This window comes from Diabrotica undecimpunctata, chromosome 1 (genome assembly GCF_040954645.1).
Source record: "Diabrotica undecimpunctata isolate CICGRU chromosome 1, icDiaUnde3, whole genome shotgun sequence".
NCBI classification, from domain to species: Eukaryota; Metazoa; Arthropoda; class Insecta; order Coleoptera; family Chrysomelidae; genus Diabrotica; species Diabrotica undecimpunctata.
In genome coordinates this window covers 144818389-144839389 of record NC_092803.1, presented here as the reverse complement: position 1 = coordinate 144839389, position 21001 = coordinate 144818389, and the positions used below count along the sequence as shown (strand labels likewise).

At 35.1% G+C, this 21001-nt stretch overlaps 1 protein-coding gene across 1 annotated transcript; it reads left to right on the top strand.

Annotated features, from left to right (window-relative positions):
* The first annotated feature begins 5047 nt into the window (after positions 1–5047).
* On the top strand, positions 5048–18980 carry LOC140432331 (uncharacterized). The gene is made up of 3 exons (XM_072520162.1): positions 5048–5289; positions 11909–12034; positions 18594–18980. The coding sequence occupies exons 1-3, from the start codon at positions 5277–5279 to the stop codon at positions 18836–18838; spliced, it is 384 nt and encodes a 127-aa protein (XP_072376263.1). The 5' UTR covers positions 5048–5276; the 3' UTR covers positions 18839–18980.
* Positions 18981–21001: the final 2021 nt, after the last annotated feature.

The window sequence follows — 21001 nt, the reverse complement described above, 5'->3', positions numbered from 1 at the left end:
GAGCATTATCATCATCCTTTTGGAGCTTACCGACAATTTAATCAGCTTCTAGTGATTTATTATTCTTAAGCATTTAAATGGCTTAGGCAATCTCCTTAATGTTCGGGGGCGTTTTATTTAGGTTGAAATAGATTTCAGTAATTTCGATCTGCTAGAGTGTTACATGTTTCCTTGACATGACGCTCATTCAATTTTGCGTCGAAAAATTCAACCTATCGCTTCAAAACTAAGGCTGTATGATTTAGGATATTAATTGATTTCTTTTATTATTATGTCATAATAACCTTTCGAATGATTTATTATTTTTTTTAAGTTTTATGATTAAAAACTTATTTATATACTTATCTGTACTTATCTGTTTTATATTTGTTTTGTAGTGACATATTTTTTTTATTGTTAACTTTACTAAAATATAATATGAAGTGTTTTCAAGGACACCGTAAAGTCATCAGTATTAATGCTAGAAATAGGAGTTTTTTAAGGTACTGGAAGTCCTCGAAGGTGACAAGGGATATTGACGACATTTTTCCCGGGTGTTATGGCTTCGAATCGTTCTCAATAGTATCTGGGAATCCTATAAAAATAAGGTTTTAATGGAGTCGGTTGTAGCGTCTATGTTGGTAGACTATGTATTTTAATTATTAAAATTGTACATATTCTTGGTTATATCTTTCAAAATAAATAAAATAGGTTCGTTCCTTATATTGACGTAATTATTAGTCAAACATTTACACAGTAATAAAATATATAGCTCACTTGCACAAAGTAGTTAATATTTCCAGAAATACTCCACTATGAACCTAAAAAGAGAATATGTATCTAACGTGTTTAGCAAAAAATGTTTGTTATATATCAATTTACGTGTCACTACTATTATATTTTTAATATTTATATTTGGACAAAAAAAGTTTCGTTGTTGATATTTGGCCAAATAAATAAAAAAAAACCCAATTCATAGTGAAAAAATATATTTTTATTAAAAAAATAATTTTATGTTTTTTTATAGATTCCGTTTGGGTTAGTAAACTTCCAAACTTAAGTTAAACACTTTTGTAATAACCAGATTATCCTACTGCGATGCAATTCCATAACATCTTTTATATATCTGTGCCTCCGCTGCTGTTATTTTCTAGTACAGAATACCTATGATTTGAAAAGCGATGTAAATCAGATGAAATAGGAAGATTATATTTTAAATGTCTCATGGTGCTGTTTGATTTGCGAACAAGGTGGTTTTTACTATTTTTTTGTATTTGGCCTAGCGACAATATTGCCTTAGTATTTCTCAATACTTGGTTTTGGTAGGTAGGCATTTAAAAGAAAACGGAATTCCACAAATCATAATTTCCTAGCGAATTCTTTTTTAGCACAATATAGGTCGCCTCCTTCTGCACACAAGTTATAATCTTATTTTGATTCAGCTGTAAAATAATAAACAAGTTAGATTTACCATCATCATTCTCAGCATATTCTACCGATTATGGTGTAGCCTCCCTTACATATTCATTCTTCGTATCTGCCCACGATTGTCTAAAATTCGCTTTTCTGTGCCATGTTGTACCGGCTTGTTTCCTTATGTCATAGTCCCATCTTAAATTTGGACGTCTCTTGGATACCACAGTGTAATTCTAGTGGACCACCTATTGTCAGTTCTTCTCGGTTAATATCCCGCCCACTGCCATTTTAAAGATTTAATTCTATGAATTACATCAATAACCTTGGTTTTCTGTCTAACTCATTCTATTCTATTTCGATCTCTCTTTGTTATACCTAGCATGCATCGCTCCATTGACCGTTGAGAGACTTTGAGTTTCGATATTATCTCTTTCTTCTTTAGTGTCCAAGTTTTGCAGCCGTATGTCATGATTGGTAGTATAGACTGATCGAATACTTGTTTTATTCAGGTAGATTGGTATCTGCGATTTCATCAAACTGCATTTCTACCAAAAGATGTTCAAGCTAGTTTTATTCTTCTGTTGATTTCTGGCATAAGGAGCCAGATTTATATATTAATTGTCCCAGGTATACATACTCGTCTACTATCTTAAGTGCAATGTTGTTTATTATTACATCTTGGACATCCACTAGCTCTTTGTACATAGATTTTGTTTTTGTCAAGTTCATTTTTAGGCCAACTTCATTGCTAGCTGCATTTAGGTCGCTTACAAGTTCTTCTACAAATGTTGCAAGATTAATGGATAAAAAGAGCAACGAGTGGATAATATAGAGAAAACAAAAGTGATGGATGTTAGACAAGAAGCTGCAAAATTAAAATGGAGAACACAATATAAGACAAAAAACAGACCGATGAAACAAAAAGTTGGAGACCATGGGAATATAAACGAAGCAGAGGAATGCCCCAAATGAGATGGGCAGATGATATCAAGAAGCACGTGGGCTCTATGTGGAATACTATAGCGACAGACAGAAAAGAATAGAAAAGGATTGGGGAGGCCTATGTCCAAAGATGGACCATAGAAGACCAATTAGATAGAGATAAATAGATAAGTTCTTCTACAGGATGATTAGCAATAAGAACGATATCGTCTGCAAATCTTAGATGGCTCAGGTATTCTCCATCAATGGATATTCTTTTGTTCTGCCATTCATTTTGCTGAATATATTTTTAGAGTTGGAGTAAAGAGCTTTGGTGATATTGCGTCTCCTTGTCGGATGCCTCTGGTAGTGGGAAATTCTGGAGTTTTTTCATAAATCGTTACCTTAGCTTTTGCTTGTCTGTATATATTTGCTGATTTTTCTAGGAACGGTTTGTCAATGCCTTGGTTGGTCAAAGCTTCTATTATTGCCTTGGGATGCATAGAATTGAAAGCTTTCTCAAAATCTATGAAGGTTAATGCTAGGTAAATTTTTCAGGTTTTATTGCTAGCGTTTTTAAGCAGTTCCATTGTTATACCATCTATTCCAGTAACCGCTTTACATTTTTGCAATTTTCGATTCTACTTCTTCCGGAAGTACTTCTGGTACATCTTCTTGGTTACTGATTACTTCTTCAAGTGTATATATATATATATATATATATATATACGTGTATGTGTATGTGTATGTGTGTGTGTGTGTGTGTGTGTGTGTGTGTGTGTGTGTGTGTGTGTGTGTGTGTGTGTGTGTGTGTGTGTGTGTGTGTGTGTGTGTGTGTGTGTGTGTGTGTGTGTGTGTGTGTGTGTGTGTGTGTGTGTGTGTGTGTGTGTGTGTGTGTGTGTGTGTGTGTGTGTGTGTGTGTGTGTGTGTGTGTGTGTGTGTGTGTGTGTGTGTGTGTGTGTGTGTGTGTGTGTGTGTGTGTGTGTGTGTGTGTGTGTGTGTGTGTGTGTGTGTGTGTGTGTGTGTGTGTGTGTGTGTGTGTGTGTGTGTGTGTGTGTGTGTGTGTGTGTGTGTGTGTGTGTGTGTGTGTGTGTGTGTGTGTGTGTGTGTGTGTGTGTGTGTGTGTGTGTGTGTGTGTGTGTGTGTGTGTGTGTGTGTGTGTGTGTGTGTGTGTGTGTGTGTGTGTGTGTGTGTGTGTGTGTGTGTGTGTGTGTGTGTGTGTGTGTGTGTGTGTGTGTGTGTGTGTGTGTGTGTGTGTGTGTGTGTGTGTGTGTGTGTGTGTGTGTGTGTGTGTGTGTGTGTGTGTGTGTGTGTGTGTGTGTGTGTGTGTGTGTGTGTGTGTGTGTGTGTGTGTGTGTGTGTGTGTGTGTGTGTGTGTGTGTGTGTGTGTGTGTGTGTGTGTGTGTGTGTGTGTGTGTGTGTGTGTGTGTGTGTGTGTGTGTGTGTGTGTGTGTGTGTGTGTGTGTGTGTGTGTGTGTGTGTGTGTGTGTGTGTGTGTGTGTGTGTGTGTGTGTGTGTGTGTGTGTGTGTGTGTGTGTGTGTGTGTGTGTGTGTGTGTGTGTGTGTGTGTGTGTGTGTGTGTGTGTGTGTGTGTGTGTGTGTGTGTGTGTGTGTGTGTGTGTGTGTGTGTGTGTGTGTGTGTGTGTGTGTGTGTGTGTGTGTGTGTGTGTGTGTGTGTGTGTGTGTGTGTGTGTGTGTGTGTGTGTGTGTGTGTGTGTGTGTGTGTGTGTGTGTGTGTGTGTGTGTGTGTGTGTGTGTGTGTGTGTGTGTGTGTGTGTGTGTGTGTGTGTGTGTGTGTGTGTGTGTGTGTTATGTATCATTTTTCGTACAAAAATATAGACGACCTACAGTTTAAAGGTGAATCCAAATTACTAAATTTAAAGGAGTTTTACTAACATATTACGACTTCGTGGTTTGTAAGAGTCTTAAAAGCGACGACCTAAGTAATACTTTCGATCTTTGTAGCGACGATTGAACCAGCGTCATTTAGTACCAAAGGCAGATACAATTACTTTGTTGCAAAAAGCTTAACTTTTTTTTTAAATCTTACATTTAATCTTCTACATTTTCATTTATCAATTATCTAAAAGCATATAACGTATCTTTTAAATATTTTGTTTGATATTTGTTTGACCGTCGTTGTGCATTCTTGTTTACTGTTAGTAAAAAATATTTATATTTACTCTTTATATACATTATCAAAACGTGAGTAAATGTATGTTGCCAATAAATCATCAAAAACTAATGACTTAAGTTAAGAAGCTATTACGTTTTTTAATGTAATTAAAGTTAGAAAACGCAAAGCCAACTACATAAGTCTAATTAAGATATTTAGTAATATTAATAATAATATCGTATGGCATTTTTGCCGGGGAGATCTTTTTGGACAGGTTCAGGCGCCAATTGCATGTTTAACACTGTATCAAGTAGCTACTGTCGATGCACACACTAGCCCAGGGGACCGAAGCCTTAGCGTGCCCACCGATGTACGGTGAACAACTAATGCAAATTTTGTTGGTGTCGAGATCCGATCTCTTGCGCTCTGCCTTATAAAGCCAGTATCTTGATTTGAGTTTTCAGTATTCACTAAAAACACGAATGTAGCATACTAATAAACATGCCTAAAAATGTAATGAAAAAGTAATTATCATTGAGCTATACCAAGAAATTTTCACATTATCCTTATATATAAGAAATATAAATTAACTTTATTGTTAAACAGGTGGTGATAGAACACGAAGAAGAAGAAGACGATGAAGTTCCTCCGTGCGGCCCGATCCGCATCAGAAATTTGGAAGATTTGATTCGGCAACTCGAGCATCATTCGCGACATATGAGCCCGAGCGGTTCCGAAGATATTCGAATGTCTGAAACCGAAGCCGATCGACATTATCGTCAAGAATCCTCCTCGGCTTGCAGCGAGAGTTCGCATCAATCACATAGGGATTCCCGCTTCGTTTATGGCCGGTACAGGTAAATATCATTATTTTTTGTATTATACCATTCTGTATGTTATAGATAACTCCACCACAGAATAAATACAAATCAGAATGCCAACTCTCAGGTGCCGCCTTTGAAGTTTGTCAGCATGCGATCGCCATATTTTAAACTGAAACACAGAACTCGGATTGAGAAATTTGTGACACTACGACAGATCCTTGTTAAAATTTTCCACTTTTCTAAAGTTGTATACTCGAGTACGACTATTTTCTACTTTAAAATATATAATCGTAATTTTAAAAATAAATTTAATATAAACATAAAAAATTTTATATAAACATATTATATATATATATATATATATATATATATATATATATATATATATATATATATATATATATATATATATAGTTATTTATCAATAATATATTTATAATATTTTTTTATACACAATTTAAATTATTTATATTCAACACTAATCCCAAACAGTGAACACCCTAACACACGCTACCACTGAACTTTTCAATGCCCACCAGATAAAATTTCATTAAACAACACTGGTTCCGTTTAAAACATGCCTGATTTCGTTTGCGCTACATTCTAATTGTTTTATTATTCTGTGACTCCACCGATATATCATTCATGACCATTTATCGATTTCTAATAAGTGCCTCCTATATTTTAAAAGTAACGTAGAATAAATTCTCAGAGCACTAGTCTCCAAGAACCAAAATACATATATGATTACTTGATATCTTCTCTGAATGTAACTTGATTTGGACTTCGAATGTGCCGCTGGTAAATAATCAAACTCCGTGTGAAAATAGTATATTACTTTATAAGGCGGAGAAGCATGATTTTTATTGACGCGCCCGATATTACGCGCCGAACGAAGTGAGGTGCGTAGAGGGCAAGTCAAGAAAAGTCGCTTCTTTGCCGAATAAAGTATACTATTTTTTCTTCAAACGTAGCAATTTTCAACCATAAATAGTACAATTCATACGCTATTTTTACTCGAAATTAACTGTGACAACTATGAAAGTCGTCTAGATGTTAGAAATTAAAATAATTAAGTCGTCGGTGGGATTTGCGTCTCCCTGGTTACAGTTGTTTGACAGTTGTTTGCAATTATTAAAGACAGCTTATTGTTGTTGCAACCGCAAGCGCAAATTTAGTGCAAAATGGAAAACCTACACGAAATTGAGTCCGCGGCTAATGATGCAGTAGCACGTTTGGGGCCCTCCAAGTCCGATAAAAATGATAATGCTCAACAAATTTGAAACCCTCATGATTCGCCAACATCGGGAATGATTGCTGAAAGTTGTTCTTGACCATCAGTATCATCAACAATTACCAATGCGTATCAAGAGTCGGGAACATTTTTGCACGGTTTCAATTTTGAAAATGCCTCATTAACTAATTGTACTTTTAATATTACTATAAATAAAAATAATGTTTAATTGTTGTTAATGACATTTGTATTGTTGTTTTGTGACATGTTTCATATTGTTGCCATGACAACATTTTTCCCTCCGCCGTAAAGAAATGGGAAAAAAAACTGCTGCCGGCGGAGACATCAAACTTTGACAGGATCAAGTTAGATAAGTAATGTCATCATTATTTGACGTTTGAAGAAAAAATTCTTTATTTTGAATTAACACTATACATAAATATGTGCCGCTAATAAGTATTATGTTCCGCTCGCTATCCGCCGGCCTAGATTCTCGTATCTTGTATGCTGTCGCTGTGAGACCCTTTTTGTGACTCTTCTTAATCTTCGCATAATATGACACATATGCAGACACTGCTACGTTGCCGCATCGAAAAAAATGCATGAAATCGACTTAAAACATATTATGATGGCGTGAACATTGGCGCCGCCTTCGCAAACACAGCCAACAAAAATCGACTGTTTACGCTAAATGTTCGAATGTTTGAAATGCACTTAGTCCGAAACGGGCAACGGAAATACCTTGGAAAAAACAAGTGATGATACCATTGTATGTCTTGATCTCATATCGTTACGAAACTGTATATTTATTTCGCATTTGTATCGAACTGGAGATGCAATAGGTATTATTTATGCCCATGACTCATATTTTCACGCTTGTCTTTTTTACTCATTTATCGCATAAATTTTCGGTTATGAATGAGCTTTGTGAACCGCAATCTAATTAAGCTCTCACCATGTATGCTTTGCCTTGGCCATCAAAAATGTTAACTAATACTGTTTACAGTATAGTTTGATCTGTAGCGCTTACTGCCGAAACTGACAAGTTAGTATTATTTCAAATACCCTGTATATTATCTACAGATCGAATATCGCTCGCATTTTCTACCGGTTGGTGAACTGAAGCTGTGTTCTGCTCGCCTGACCTATCTGGATCCAATAACGTATGGTGTTTTGAAGCTCATTTTTTGCATGTTGACTGTCTACACCGCTTATAGAAATGTCCAGGTTTAAGACAATTCATGCAAAGATTGACCTTTCTTACTTTATCAAATCTTTCCCATATTTCAAGATAAATATTTTAAAAATTCGCTGCATTGATAAATGGTGTGTTCCCTTTTGCAAATAGGGCAACACTGTGTATTATCCGCTTTGTTTAAAGTTCCCTGTGATAAGTATAGACCGCGAATGTTATGTGAATATTTCGTATTTCGTAAATATGCGCCTGCCTGAGAAATGTTTCTTGTATTTTGCCTTTCAGCTTAATTTACCTCAAGTGATTCTAAGAGACCGCTCTTGATTTTAAAAACATTTGGAATTCCTCAAAGCTAGGATTTTTATTATGTGTTTTGCTATTTTTCCACGCGCGTAAAGTCGATGTATCGAACTTACAAGAAATAATATGAATAAGGAGTATGCCCCATGAATCCGTGGGTAACCCTAGCTGCTTCAACGCGTATAAATGCTTCCAAAAAATGTCAAGTAATTGCCGCAATCTATTAAATGACTCTTTATGTATTGCCTCTATATTAAATAATGCATTAACATGATTGGATTTTAATAATCTTTTAGTATTGTACCTTTCCCTGATTAATTTCCACGCAACTGCATAGTTTTCGGAAATAAACTCTAATGTTCGTATTACCTGCGTCGCACCTCCCTGCAATGAACTTCGCAAATAATGGAAACGCCTTATATTGTGAAAATATTCATTTCTGTTAACCAATTATTCAAACAGATCTGAATAATCTAACCACTTATTAAAATTACCATCAAATTTTGGTAACTCGATAGGTTTAAACTCAATACAATGCCCTGTATATGAATTCTTAGAGCGCTCACTAGCTTTATCGCCCTCTATACACGCTACCTGTTGATTATCGCAAATGATCTTTTGCGCTACCGCTAATTGTGAATAATATTTGTTATAGAATTCTTCGCGCTCCGTATATTCACCCTCTAATTGTTTAAATTGAACCGTATTTTCTATTTGCCCTTGAACCTCATCGCATTCGCCCTGCAAATGCTCTATATTATTTATTATTTCTATAGCCAGTATAGCCAGTTGCCATGTTAATAGCCAACGTTCGCAACGGACAGGGCACTTGAAGAAGAAGAAGATAGCCAGTAAAACTTCTAAATCTGAAACCGTTTCCACGCTAGTTATATTATGATTTAACGCTAATATAAATTTTGAAAATATTGTGACCAAAATACATATAACATGATTTAATAGTTCTTAATGTAAAGTTTGAATTAGGTATTCCAAAGTATTTGTAATTTTGTCATGATTTTCTTTTTAAAATATTACTTTAAATCAGTATGAACACAGGTAGTTATGATGATATGAGTATTTGATGTCATGTGTGTTGACAAACGTTAATGCCTGGAGGATAGAAAATAGTTCAGCGGAGAATATGAAGGTATGGAGAGGGAGCTGGTAGGAACTATTATAGTTATATGTTGTGAAAGCCGCTAATACCTTGTTTGCAGATCTAGCTGCGTCGGTGAAAATAAGGATTTATTCATTAAAACAATTTTATATCTCTAGTACTTTCTGTTTGAAAATTTTGGCTGGTGTGTCACATTTCTTAAATGCAGAAAGATTTTTATTACAATCAGCGAGTGCAATGGTCCATGGTAACATGTGTATATTAAAATTAGTCATTTGCAATGAGTAATGGACAATTAAACGCGATTATAAGTTTTGATGAGCCGAATGTCGATTATAGTTGTATCATTATTGCTTCCCATTCTATCTCTGCAGAATTGACTTCCTCAATAACAATTATTTATTTTTCTTATAATAATTATTGATCTTTTTCTGGGCTATTACTAGTTATACTATATCTTGAGTCACAGCAATATTACTTTCCTTGACAGATATATCTCATGTAACTCCTCCTTTCAGTTTTAATTTCTCTTAACTTATTTCTTCTAGAACACTCAGCATACGGAACCTCCAATTACACTAAAAACTGGGGTATTAAACCAAGGGTCAGATTTAATGCCCGATATAACAAAATCAGAAATCAAAGAAGCCCTGAAGAAAATGAAAAATAATCGAACCCCGGGTGAAGATGGAATAGTATCAGAAGCACTAAAAATTGGAGGGAATGTATTACTTGAAAAAATTAAACAACTTTTCAATATCTGCCTTCACAGCGCCAATATTCCAACAGACTGGAACAACGCTACTATGATTCTATTACACAAAGCAGGAGACAAAGCAAATTTAGAGAATTACAGACCGATTAGCCTCCTCAGCCATATATATAAGTTGTTTACGCGAATACTAGTTAAGAGAATGGAAAGAAAATTAGAGACTTATCAACCAAGGGAACAGGCAGGATTCCGAAAAAGTTACGGAACAAATGACCATCTACAAAGTATAAAAACCCTAATAGAGAAAGCAGTGGAATACAATAAACCTCTAGTTCTAATATTTATCGATTTTCACAAAGCCTTTGACACAGTTGAGCTAAGCAAAATATTACAGGCGCTTAAAGAATGCAGGCTAGATTATAGATATACTAAATTATTATACAAAATATACCTGCAGGCAACAACCACTGTCAGATTACATACTAACAGTAATCGCATACAAATAGAACAGGGGGTTAGAAAAGGAGACCCAATGTCACCTAAACTTTTTAATACGGTGCTAGAACATGCTTTTAAGAATTTGGATTGGATGACAAAGGGAATAAAAATAGATGGAGAATATCTAAACAACTTACGTTTCGCCGATGATATACTTATAATAGCTGAAGATCTAGGTATGGCAAGAGAGATGGTACAGGAACTCGTTGTGGCTACAGAAAGTGTAGGTTTAAATATAAATATCTCGAAAACAAAAATCATGACCAATTTAGTACCCAACCAGAACATCAGTATTGGTGGAAAAGAAATAAAACTCGTAGATAGATATAAATACCTGGGACATGAAATTATGATTGGCAGGGATAACCAGACTCATGAACTGAAGAGAAGAATCGGCCTTGGGTGGGCAGCATTTGGAAAACTGAGAGAAACTTTTAAAAGTGAGCTGACCACATGCCTAAAGAGAAAGGTATTTGATCAGTGCGTCCTCCCAGTCTTGACGTACGGAGCAGAAACACTTACCATAACAAAAGCAGCAGCTACCAAACTGAGAGTCACGCAGAGAAGAATGGAGCGGTCCATGTTAGGAATAACTCTGCGAGACAGAATAACCAACGAAGACATCAGGAGAAGAACCGGAGTGACTGACATCATCGAGAAAATAGCCAGACTAAAATGGAGATGGGCAGGACACATAGCCAGAATGACAGATGGGCGATGGACAAAGAGGTTATTGGAATGGAGGCCAAGGGAAGACAAGAGAAGCGTCGGTCGACCACCTACAAGATGGACTGACGATTTAAGAAGACTCGATAAAAACTGGATGAGAGCGGCGCAAGATAGACGGGGTTGGAAACATGAGAAAGAGGCCTATGTTCAGCAGTGGACTCTTGAGGCTGGATGATGATGACTCAGCATCTCTTTCTGTTAATGATTTTACTACCGACATTAAAAGTGCTCTAGCCATCTTCAGATGTTCAGATGTTCTTTTGCCATCAGTAGGTGGTTTTCCATCAATCATATATTTATTTCTTTTTATCTTCAGGACTTTATATTACGTCTTTGTCTTTTGCTAAAGCAATTACTCTAAAGAAATATCTACGAAGTTACAGTTTTTGCTCTATGTGGTTTCAGTATTCATTATTTCCAAGAACACACTTACACAACATTATACCGTTACAATAATTTAAACACAGCTTAACCCAGAGTAATGAATATGTGAAACTTTCCTTTTTTCCGATCAGCCTCTAAAAAAAATCTTTAATATTGTTTATACATTTTAGATACTTAACGGAAACTTCGTTCTTATTTAGTGTCCAGTGATTACTTATTTGCCGTCCACTAAATTAATGGATGCATATTTTTTCATTTTGTGAAATCTTTTGTGTAACAAAATTCAAATTCATTAGAGTTTTAAAAACTTATATTACCAAAAACACTTGATTAATCAAACTGCATTACACTGAAAGTTAACCAATTATCAGGTACCCAAAATCATTTTACAAGGCGTCAATTGAAACTTGTAATACCAAGAAATTTTATAGTATTTGTATTATTCTAATTTACAACACTAAATTGCTTTTATTGTCCTCACAGGCAGCCATCGAGTAGGCTACCTTACCCTCACCCCCATAGTCATCACCAAGTCGAGGAGGAAAGTATATACGAAACTGCAGACCACGAAAGAGGAGCACCATGTGGTGACACTCCCGATAGTGAAAGGTAATCACTGTCTATACTATGGTGTTGTTGAAATTTTCTATTTCACAGTTTTTAGTAAATTCTGATATTGAAGAATATATTTGCATATTTAATTTGGGATCACAGTTGATTAAACGGTTTTATTTGTACAAAATTACAAACAAATTTGCCCTTTATACTTTCATTAATTAAAAGACAAACTGTGAAAGCAGAACATTTTGGTGTAAATAATCTATTGTATTTAAAAATCTATTGGTACATTTTTAAATAATTACTTTAAAATAACTTAATAGTTAATGTAAAACAAATTATGATTATTTTATATTATTTACTATTGATATTTACTATTATGGTATTTTAAAATACTAATATATTATTAAATTAAATATCACAGCTTTAAAATAATTAACGAATAAAAAAAATATTTTCTTAATATCGCTAGATATACAAAAAGCTTATGATATACTTTAAAATAGGACAAGTATTTTTATAACGCATTTTTCTGAAATTACATCTAAGCCAATACCAATCTTCAAACGAAATCATTCTTTAATTAAGCTCCTTAGGTTTACTTCTTCACGTTATTATCATATACAGCATCAGCGTACAGCAATCATATCGAGTGGCACAGACATTTTAAAATCGTCAAAAAACTAAGACTAATATTTAATTGTATTCGACGATTGCCTGTAACATTGGAGATTACCAGTATTTTTCTTATTGCGCCGTGCCATCTCCTTTTGAATGTAGGCAGTCCAAAAGGCAGTTGTAGCTGTGAAAATTGCTTAACGAAAGATTTCTGCAGATGAACGGTTAAACTGTCTCCTCAAATCCTTTAGCCATGAGTTCTGGTATCTTACTACCAATCTTTTGCCCTGTACTTCACCTTCTTCAACATAATTCGGAGCAATTCACATTTTGTAATTTGAGGATTAGATATATGTAAGTTGGTCAAGAGATAGAGAGTCCAACGTGCTGAGTAAGCTAGGAAGTGCTCTTTTTGGTCCTTGTATAAGTTCACCAGATAATTTTTCTAAAGTAGTAGCTGATGAGCTGGTGATTGTGTACCAGCAGATAGAGGAACATTAGTTTTGACAATCTGTATAACTAGCAGGTGTATGGCGAGTTTTCTTACAAATAAAGCATATGTTATGGTGTGAAATCAAATTCAATGATGAGCGAGGTCTGAAGCTCATAATTTTCATTAGGTGGAATTCCTTCTCCTCCTAAGCCTTCTCTGTTAAGGTTGGCGATCAATATGGCAAATTTCTCTCTGTTTTGGACTTGATGAATTAATTAATTTCCTCTTGTGTGGGTCCAATTTCTGATGTTTCGTAGCCAAGATTTTTTCTTTTGTCATATGACCCTTTTACCTTTAATCTGGCCTTCTAATATTACCTGGAGCTGCTCAAATTCTCTATGGCGCATTATGTGTACTAGATATGACGTCTTTATAATTTTATAATTTTGATAGTATTGACCAGATGAGGGCGTGTGTTCATTGCTCTCAGTAATTCTTCATTCGTAGTTCTGCTGGTCCAGCTTATGCTTAGCATTCGGCGGTAAATCCACATTTCAAATGAATTTAATTTGTTAACGTCATACTGTTTTATTGTCCAGGTCTCACAGCCTAATAGTTATAGAGACCACACATAACACTTTAGTGTTCTCAATCTTATTGAGACTGATAGCTTGGGGTAACAGAGCATTTTACGCATATTCATGAAACCAAATCTTGCTATTTCAATGACTCTTCTAATTTCTTTTGAGTGGTCTAGTTGACTATTTGGTTCTGTGCCCAGGTATATGAAGCTTTAGGAACTCTGAACGGTGATACCATTTATTTGTATGTTAGGTGTAACTTGTTCATGGGGGTTTTGTGGAATACCAGAATTTTGGATTTGGAAAAGTGAATGTCCAAGCCCAGTCTGTGACTTTCTTCTGATAATATGTTCATCAATATTTTTAGATGGTCTTCTGTTTTTGCTAATACTACGGTGTTATCGGCATATCTTATATTGTTAATGATGATTCCATTGGCTCTGGCACTTTCAGGGCGATCTTAAATAAAAGCTCTAATTACATGTTCGGCATATACATAAAATAATAGGGGGGATAAAATGCACCCTTGACGCACTCCTCGTTCTATGTTGATGTACTTGGTGTTTCCGTTCTCTGTTGGAACGCATCCTGTGTGGTTCCAGTATGTATTACTTATGATAGCTATGTCGTGTCCGTCCAACCCTACATCTTTTAGCACCTCAATTAATTTTCCGTGTTTGATGCGGTCGAAGGCCTTTCTATAATCGACAAAACACACATACAGCCGTTTTTGAACCTCAAGATACCTTTCTGCTATTAGTGTTCATCTCATAATTGTTTCTCTAGTACCTGTACCCTTTCTAAAACCATATTGAGGACGACTCAGGCATTCTTCATACTTATTGCGAATTCGGTTATAAATTATTCGCATAAAATCTAAGCGGCATGACTCATTAGGGATACAGTTCGACGGTCTTCACATTTCCTTGCTTTTTGTTTTTTAGGAAGAACTATATATGTGGATTTTAGCAAGTCATGCGGTATTATGCCATGTGCATATAATGTTGCAGAAGTATGTTAGTTTCCTGACAGCATTATCACTTGTTCGTGTGTTTAAAATGTTCGGCTGTTATTAGGTCTTCGCCGGGTGCCTTGTTGGGCTTTGCGTCTTTTATTGCCTGCAAAACTTCTTCGGTGAGAATGTTTAATTTTTCATCTATATCTATTTGTGGGGGCTCTTTTGTTCTCTGATCACCAAACAAATCTTTAAGATATTGATCCCATATTTCTTTCTGTTTTTCAGGGTCTAATTCCATTTTGGATTTTCTTGTTTGTTACAATGGATAAGTGTTTGAGTTTTCATATTCCAGCTACTTTTTTAACCTTTCTGTGTAGTTCTCTATCTTTATGTTTCAATTGCAAATTTTCTACCTCTTTACATTTTTCTTTCATCCACTCCTCCTCCTCAATTTCCCTGTTGAGTTCTTTGTATCTTTTTAGGTTTTTGTTTTTTACCATCCGTCTTCTCTCCATAATTTGTAATATTTCTTTGTCATCCATGGTTTTCTATGTTTATGGTTTTCTTTCTGTATACTTTGGTCTGCTGCCTCCAAGACAGTATTTTTAATTTTCCCCACATGTCTTTAATGTTTTCTTTTATTGTCTTCTCCTTAGTGGGAGCTATTGTCTTAGACTCTAACTGCGTGTCTGCCATGTCTTCATACTTCTGTTGCTATCCTTGGTCAGCACTACTCCATGCTATTGTCTGACTGATTTTAGCCTTGTCTAGTCTTTTAAGTTTTAATCGAATAGTTGTGACTACAGGATTGTGGTCTGAATTTATGTCACAGCTTGGGTACGTTTGGTAATTGTAATGTAGTCAATTAGATTCCTCACAATATTTATTATAATATATATTATAATAGGTGGAATTATGTATACTTTTCTTCAAAATGAAAGGATATGGCTATATTCATCTCCTTGAATTCCAGCTTTTAAGAAAAAGATGGGAGGAGCAAGTTTTAAACTAAGGCTGTTTAAAATATTTTCTACGAGATCGTGAGGAATTGAGGTACTGGTAATTGAGATATTCGAAATTATGATACGTTTTATTAAAGTAACTAATCTCTTAATGAGTAGTCTAGAGCGTTTACTTTGACGGTAGGCTTGCTGGTAATAAGCTGGCCAACAAGTTTAACTTTGCTTAGGTATATGCAGATCCAGTTATTTGAGATTCGAGAGGCAAATATTATATTTTTAGGGCAAAGAATATCACCAGTGGATTTTACATAGTCAAATAGTTTTAAGTTTTCTACTGAGTGATAATTAATTGTTTGCTCCTTTTTAAGGAACGAAGGCATAGGTCTAGATTTCATAGCAGCAACGTAGGATGTAGGTGTTGAAGATTCGGTGTTACTGGATGTAGGCATTGCTGTGACTGTGGTATTAACTGTAGATATAGTCAAGAGTAACGGAGTGATTAAGTTTAATGTTTATATTTCTCCTGGGATTTCCACAAATTCATATTGGAAGTGTATTGTCTATATTGGTTTGCCGAAAGCCTAGAGATCCTGGCAGAATTAATTGCTTTCTCATCAGTAGGTTGATAACAAGAACTCTTCCTCTCTATAGGCCAGTCCTTCTAAGAAAATTCTTGTTTTCTTCTTTTTGTTGTTTTATTACTTTTTGACTGTAATCTATCTCTCACTTTCGATTAAATGTTTAGTGGATTATCCTCTATCTATCTAATATCTTCCTTAATGTAATTTTTTAGTTATTATAAGAATTGAGAGAATTATACTCCATATGGACTCAGATATCAATTCGCCGTGACCATCATTGTTTTTGGGAATTATTTTCTTATTGAATACTATTTATCGAGGTTTATTTTCAGTATATTGTTATTCATTTCAAGTTATGTTTAGTGTACTCTAGCTGACTATGATTAATTACCTTAATTTTTAAGAATAGTAGCATCAACGTGTAATTTGCATTCTAATTATGAAGAATAAACCTCTTCTTTTTCTTCTTTCTTGGCTTTACTACTCTAAGTGAGTCTTGGCTGCGATTACTATTTTTCTTCATTCTTATGGGTCTTCTGCGACAATCTACCATTATTGCATCCTTCTATTTTTTTCTGGAGCGACTAACTGATCTTTTGCCATCGGGCCTTTCCCAGAAAGTTGTATTAAGCAGTCTTTCATTATTCGTTCTCAGTACATGTTCTGTCCATCTTATACGATTTGCCTTGATATATCCTACTAAGTTTTCATCTCTATGGTGTGCTTGAAATTCCTGGTCATGTCTTTCTCTGCAGTCTCCTATTATCTCGTCTCTCTCTACAAGGGAAAAAGACTTCCGTTCTAAGACTAATATTTTTTTTGTTTACGCTGGTTTGGGGTACTTCCATACGTTATTATAAGTCAAATTGTAGTTTTATATATCTACCTTTGTTTTATCTATCTGTAAGAGCATCTTTGATTTAAATAACGTTGCAATGGAGTAATACGCTCTATTTTATAACATGATTCTAGCTGCAATATCTTATTTATAACTGTTTTCAGCTGTTATTACTGCTCAAAAGTATTTGAATTCTTTGAAAACTTTGAAATTGTAATAATTTATCGAAATGTTTTGTTTAATACTTTGTCTTTAATTTTTAGTAACTACCTTGTTCTTATCTTCGTTGAACTTAAGGCAAATTTTCCTGGCTTTGCATTCAAAAAGGATAAGAGCTTATTTGGCATCACTGATGGATTGTGCAATTTTGTCGACATCGTCAACAAAAGCTAACAGTAACTTCACTCTCTATGTAGCGATGCCATTTGTTAAATATGGGTTGTAATTTTCTAACTTCATGTTCTAAATTGAAGTAACAAAGTTGAGTAACAAAGGGAAAAAGTGGATCGCCTTGTCTTAGACTCGTTTCGAGAAGAAACTCATCTGATGTACTGCTGCCAATTCTAATACGTGCACATGAATCTTGCGTATATATTTGGGCTAATCTTAGCTAATATTACCAGCTTTCTGGCTACTCCTATTTCCACTATTACCATCCACAGTTGAACCTTTTTACAGAGTAATACACTTTAAAATCTAAGAACATTTAATGTACATCTTTGTTGTATTCCTAACTTTTTTCTAAAATTTGCTGAAAAATAATGATCTTGATGAGAATGATATTGTTGACCTTGTTTACATTTCTGGCCGAACTACTTTTTTCTTGTTTTTTCTCTTTTTCCCTCTGCATTCTGTTACTGTCGTTTCTTTGTTTTTTTCTGATATTTTGCCATTTCTGGTTTATTATCAGCTGTACATTTGGTATCAATTAGCTTAGTGTCATTTCTGGGACATCTTTTGCAGCCTTGCTCTATGTCTTCCATGATCCGTTCTTTTATTTCCTTTGGTTTCCATTAGTTTGGGGCATATACATTGATCCGTCCAGCTAATAGTTCCTGAAGTTCCGTAACATATATTCTGTTTTGGTTCGCGGGTGGTATTTTACTTTCCACCTACCCGTCGATCCTAGGACCGGTAAGTGTACGTATACAAGATATGATATTAAAATTAATTATTTTTCATACATACACAGCACCGAGTACGTTCCTAAGAGACCCTGATTCGCCTAGATATATGGCTTACCACGCAGTTTTCTTGTTTTTTATTTATGAAACTCGCCTGAAAATTACAGGATGAAAGAATGTACTTGTTGAAGTATAGCAATTTTTGACTAAGTTCTGTTCATTTTTTTTACTCGGCCCCTGGTAATTTACTTTGTATGCAGGCTGTATCAATATTTATGTAAGAAGTATGCACCTATTATTCCATCGAAATAATTGGATGGAAAGTGTACTCTTGGTAGTAGAATAAAGAACTATATAAAATGTGTTTGTTTTTTGTATAAAAAACTGTTTTAATAATTAAGCTGTGATATTTGGTTCAATAGATAAACATAGTCAAACAAATGAAATAACTTTGCTACCAATTCATCTGGTAGTACTGTTACTGTTCCTATTTTTTAGTGATGAATTTATTCAAGCTCAGCAGCAGCTAGCCCGGTGGGCGAGTGAGGACACGATGGGGGGTCAGCCAGGCCCCAGCGGAGGTTCCGTAAACGTAGGCAGTGCCGTTCCACGAGAGTACTACCCTTCGCCGAGCAGTTCGACGAGCGAAGAACCGCCGAGCATTGCCAGGGCGCCGGCACCGACGCCAGGAAGCCACGTCCCCCACCCCGATCACGCGACCATCCACAGGCCGAAGAGATACCCCGAATACAAACACTGATAGTGACTCCCGAGCGCCTACGAGGCGCTATTCTCGCGTAGGCCCGATCTTGACTTAGCCACGTATACGCCCGCGAGGTATATTGACCACCGGCCGAATCTATCGTTATCGAGACGAATGGGCGCTCAATTTGCGGACACTATCATTTAGTCACAGCACGCTATATAAAGTGCTGACCTGAGTGCAGTCGATGCGAGAAAAACTTTGTCAATGAGTAGGATGGCAACTTGCACACAACAAATCAGGCACTGTCTTGAAACTTCAAAGCGCTACTTTTCAATACGAGTCAGATTGGTTTAATAAAAAACTTTCCTAGATATATTTGACATAGGCAGACTAGCAGTAAATCACATCTGATAAGATTGGATTTACTCACATGTCTCGTGATGGGAAGGATGCTGTTTACGTAGAGAAGTTTTAATACAGGTCTACGTTCTAAACATTCTAAACTATGTGTTTGAATTTTAATGCTGTTATCTATACATTTATCATTTTCAAAACTTCATATATTATTTCCTACCAATTCTTCTGGTTGCTTTATTTTAAGACGATAGCAGCTACCAAAAAAACTAAATTTTTTAGAAGTATCTTTTTAAACATAAAATTTACTTTTTACTGTGTACAAATAAAGTTTTTTTAAACTTAGTAACAGCGTTAATTTAGGACAAAAATTGATAGTTGAATGCTTATTTAAATTCTTCTCACCATATATGTGATAAAGGTACTCCAGATTTACAATAATAGACTAAAACAAGAAATGTCAAGCACATTCAGTACTTCAAAGTATATTCTAACCTTCTTTTATTGTGTTACACCAAGAATTGTCAATATAATTTTATAAAAGCTCTTAGAAGTAACAAAGAAGTTACTTAGCAAACTGAGACACTGGTTAATTGTGATAGTTTTCCATCTGATATCTATTGCGATCATACAATAATTATTATGCAATATCTTAAAAAGCAAGTATGTAGAGGTGTTGGGAAAGGAATATAAATAAAAAACATAACTTTGTAATTAGTAGCTAGTACCCATATTACCTATTTTGTAATAAAATGTAGATAACTGCATTTAAGCACCACTTGCCAAAATGGCCAACAATACTAAATCAACTGATATTTGTTGTGTTTCGACTAAAAAAATTTGATAAAAATTATACATGTTTCGAAATAACACAAATTAAAGGTTTTCTCAATTCGACTGCATAATGTGACGCATATACGTGGATAAAAATGATAATAACTGTTCACAATAAGGTTACTAGGCTGTTAATATACACTTTTTGTGCTTTTTACCGCACATTATTAACGAAAATAATGCAGTTTTTATTGCTTATTTTGATAAATCATTCTAAAGAAAAATTTTGTGTTTTATTATTTTTTATATACTTAATGAAATAATTATTAAGAAGCGCCGTAAAGTATTAACCTTCTAAATGCGGAATCTGTTACCTGAATAAAATTAAGTCAGCGACAAACAAAATGTTATAGTAAGCTTGCGTACCATTTTTTAAAACGAAAACAAAAAACCTTTAACAATAACCAAAAAAAATCAAACAACATAAAAGGAACAAAATGGTGTTAAACGGTATGTATGATTACATATTACTTAAGTAACCAATAACTGTGCTACAGTGCCGAGTATAAAATTACTCTCACCTGTAATTTGAATTTATTAACTATTTTCGGTTCAAACAAAGAAAAAAAATTGTTGTTGTTGCTGTTTCGATCAGCGTTTGGGATACAAGGTCCCCTTCCCTAATTCTTAAATTCTATTGTCATCACCATTTTTGTTTCTGTGGTTTAAGCATCAATTGTAAATTGTTTGAGCAGTATTGTCACCGTCAGTGCATTTTAATGAGCATAAGTTCTGTAGTGGCGAAAAAAATTGTGGCTGCGTTAGAAGATGGTTACGGTCAGCGTGAAAAAAGCTGGTGTAAGTCTCTCAAGTGTGCAACAAGTCAAGGCAGAATTACAACAGCTAGAAAAGACCACTCTGTCGTTTTTAGTGCTTTGATAAACCGAACGGTTACAGTTCCCGTTCCAAAGTATCTACAAGAAGTGAGAAATGTAAACATAATTGAATGGATAGTTAGGAGGCTACATCATGCTGCTAGTTTATCTTTTCAAACTAGAGTAACTGAACTGAAACTTTCCCGTAAACACC

What these genes read in the sequence shown, in the direction of transcription:
- LOC140432331 (XM_072520162.1), top strand. An exon ending in GACACTCCCGATAGTGAAAG is followed by an intron (nt 12,035 to 18,593) that starts GTAATCACTGTC and finishes AATTTATTCAAG; the next exon opens with CTCAGCAGCAGCTAGCCCGG.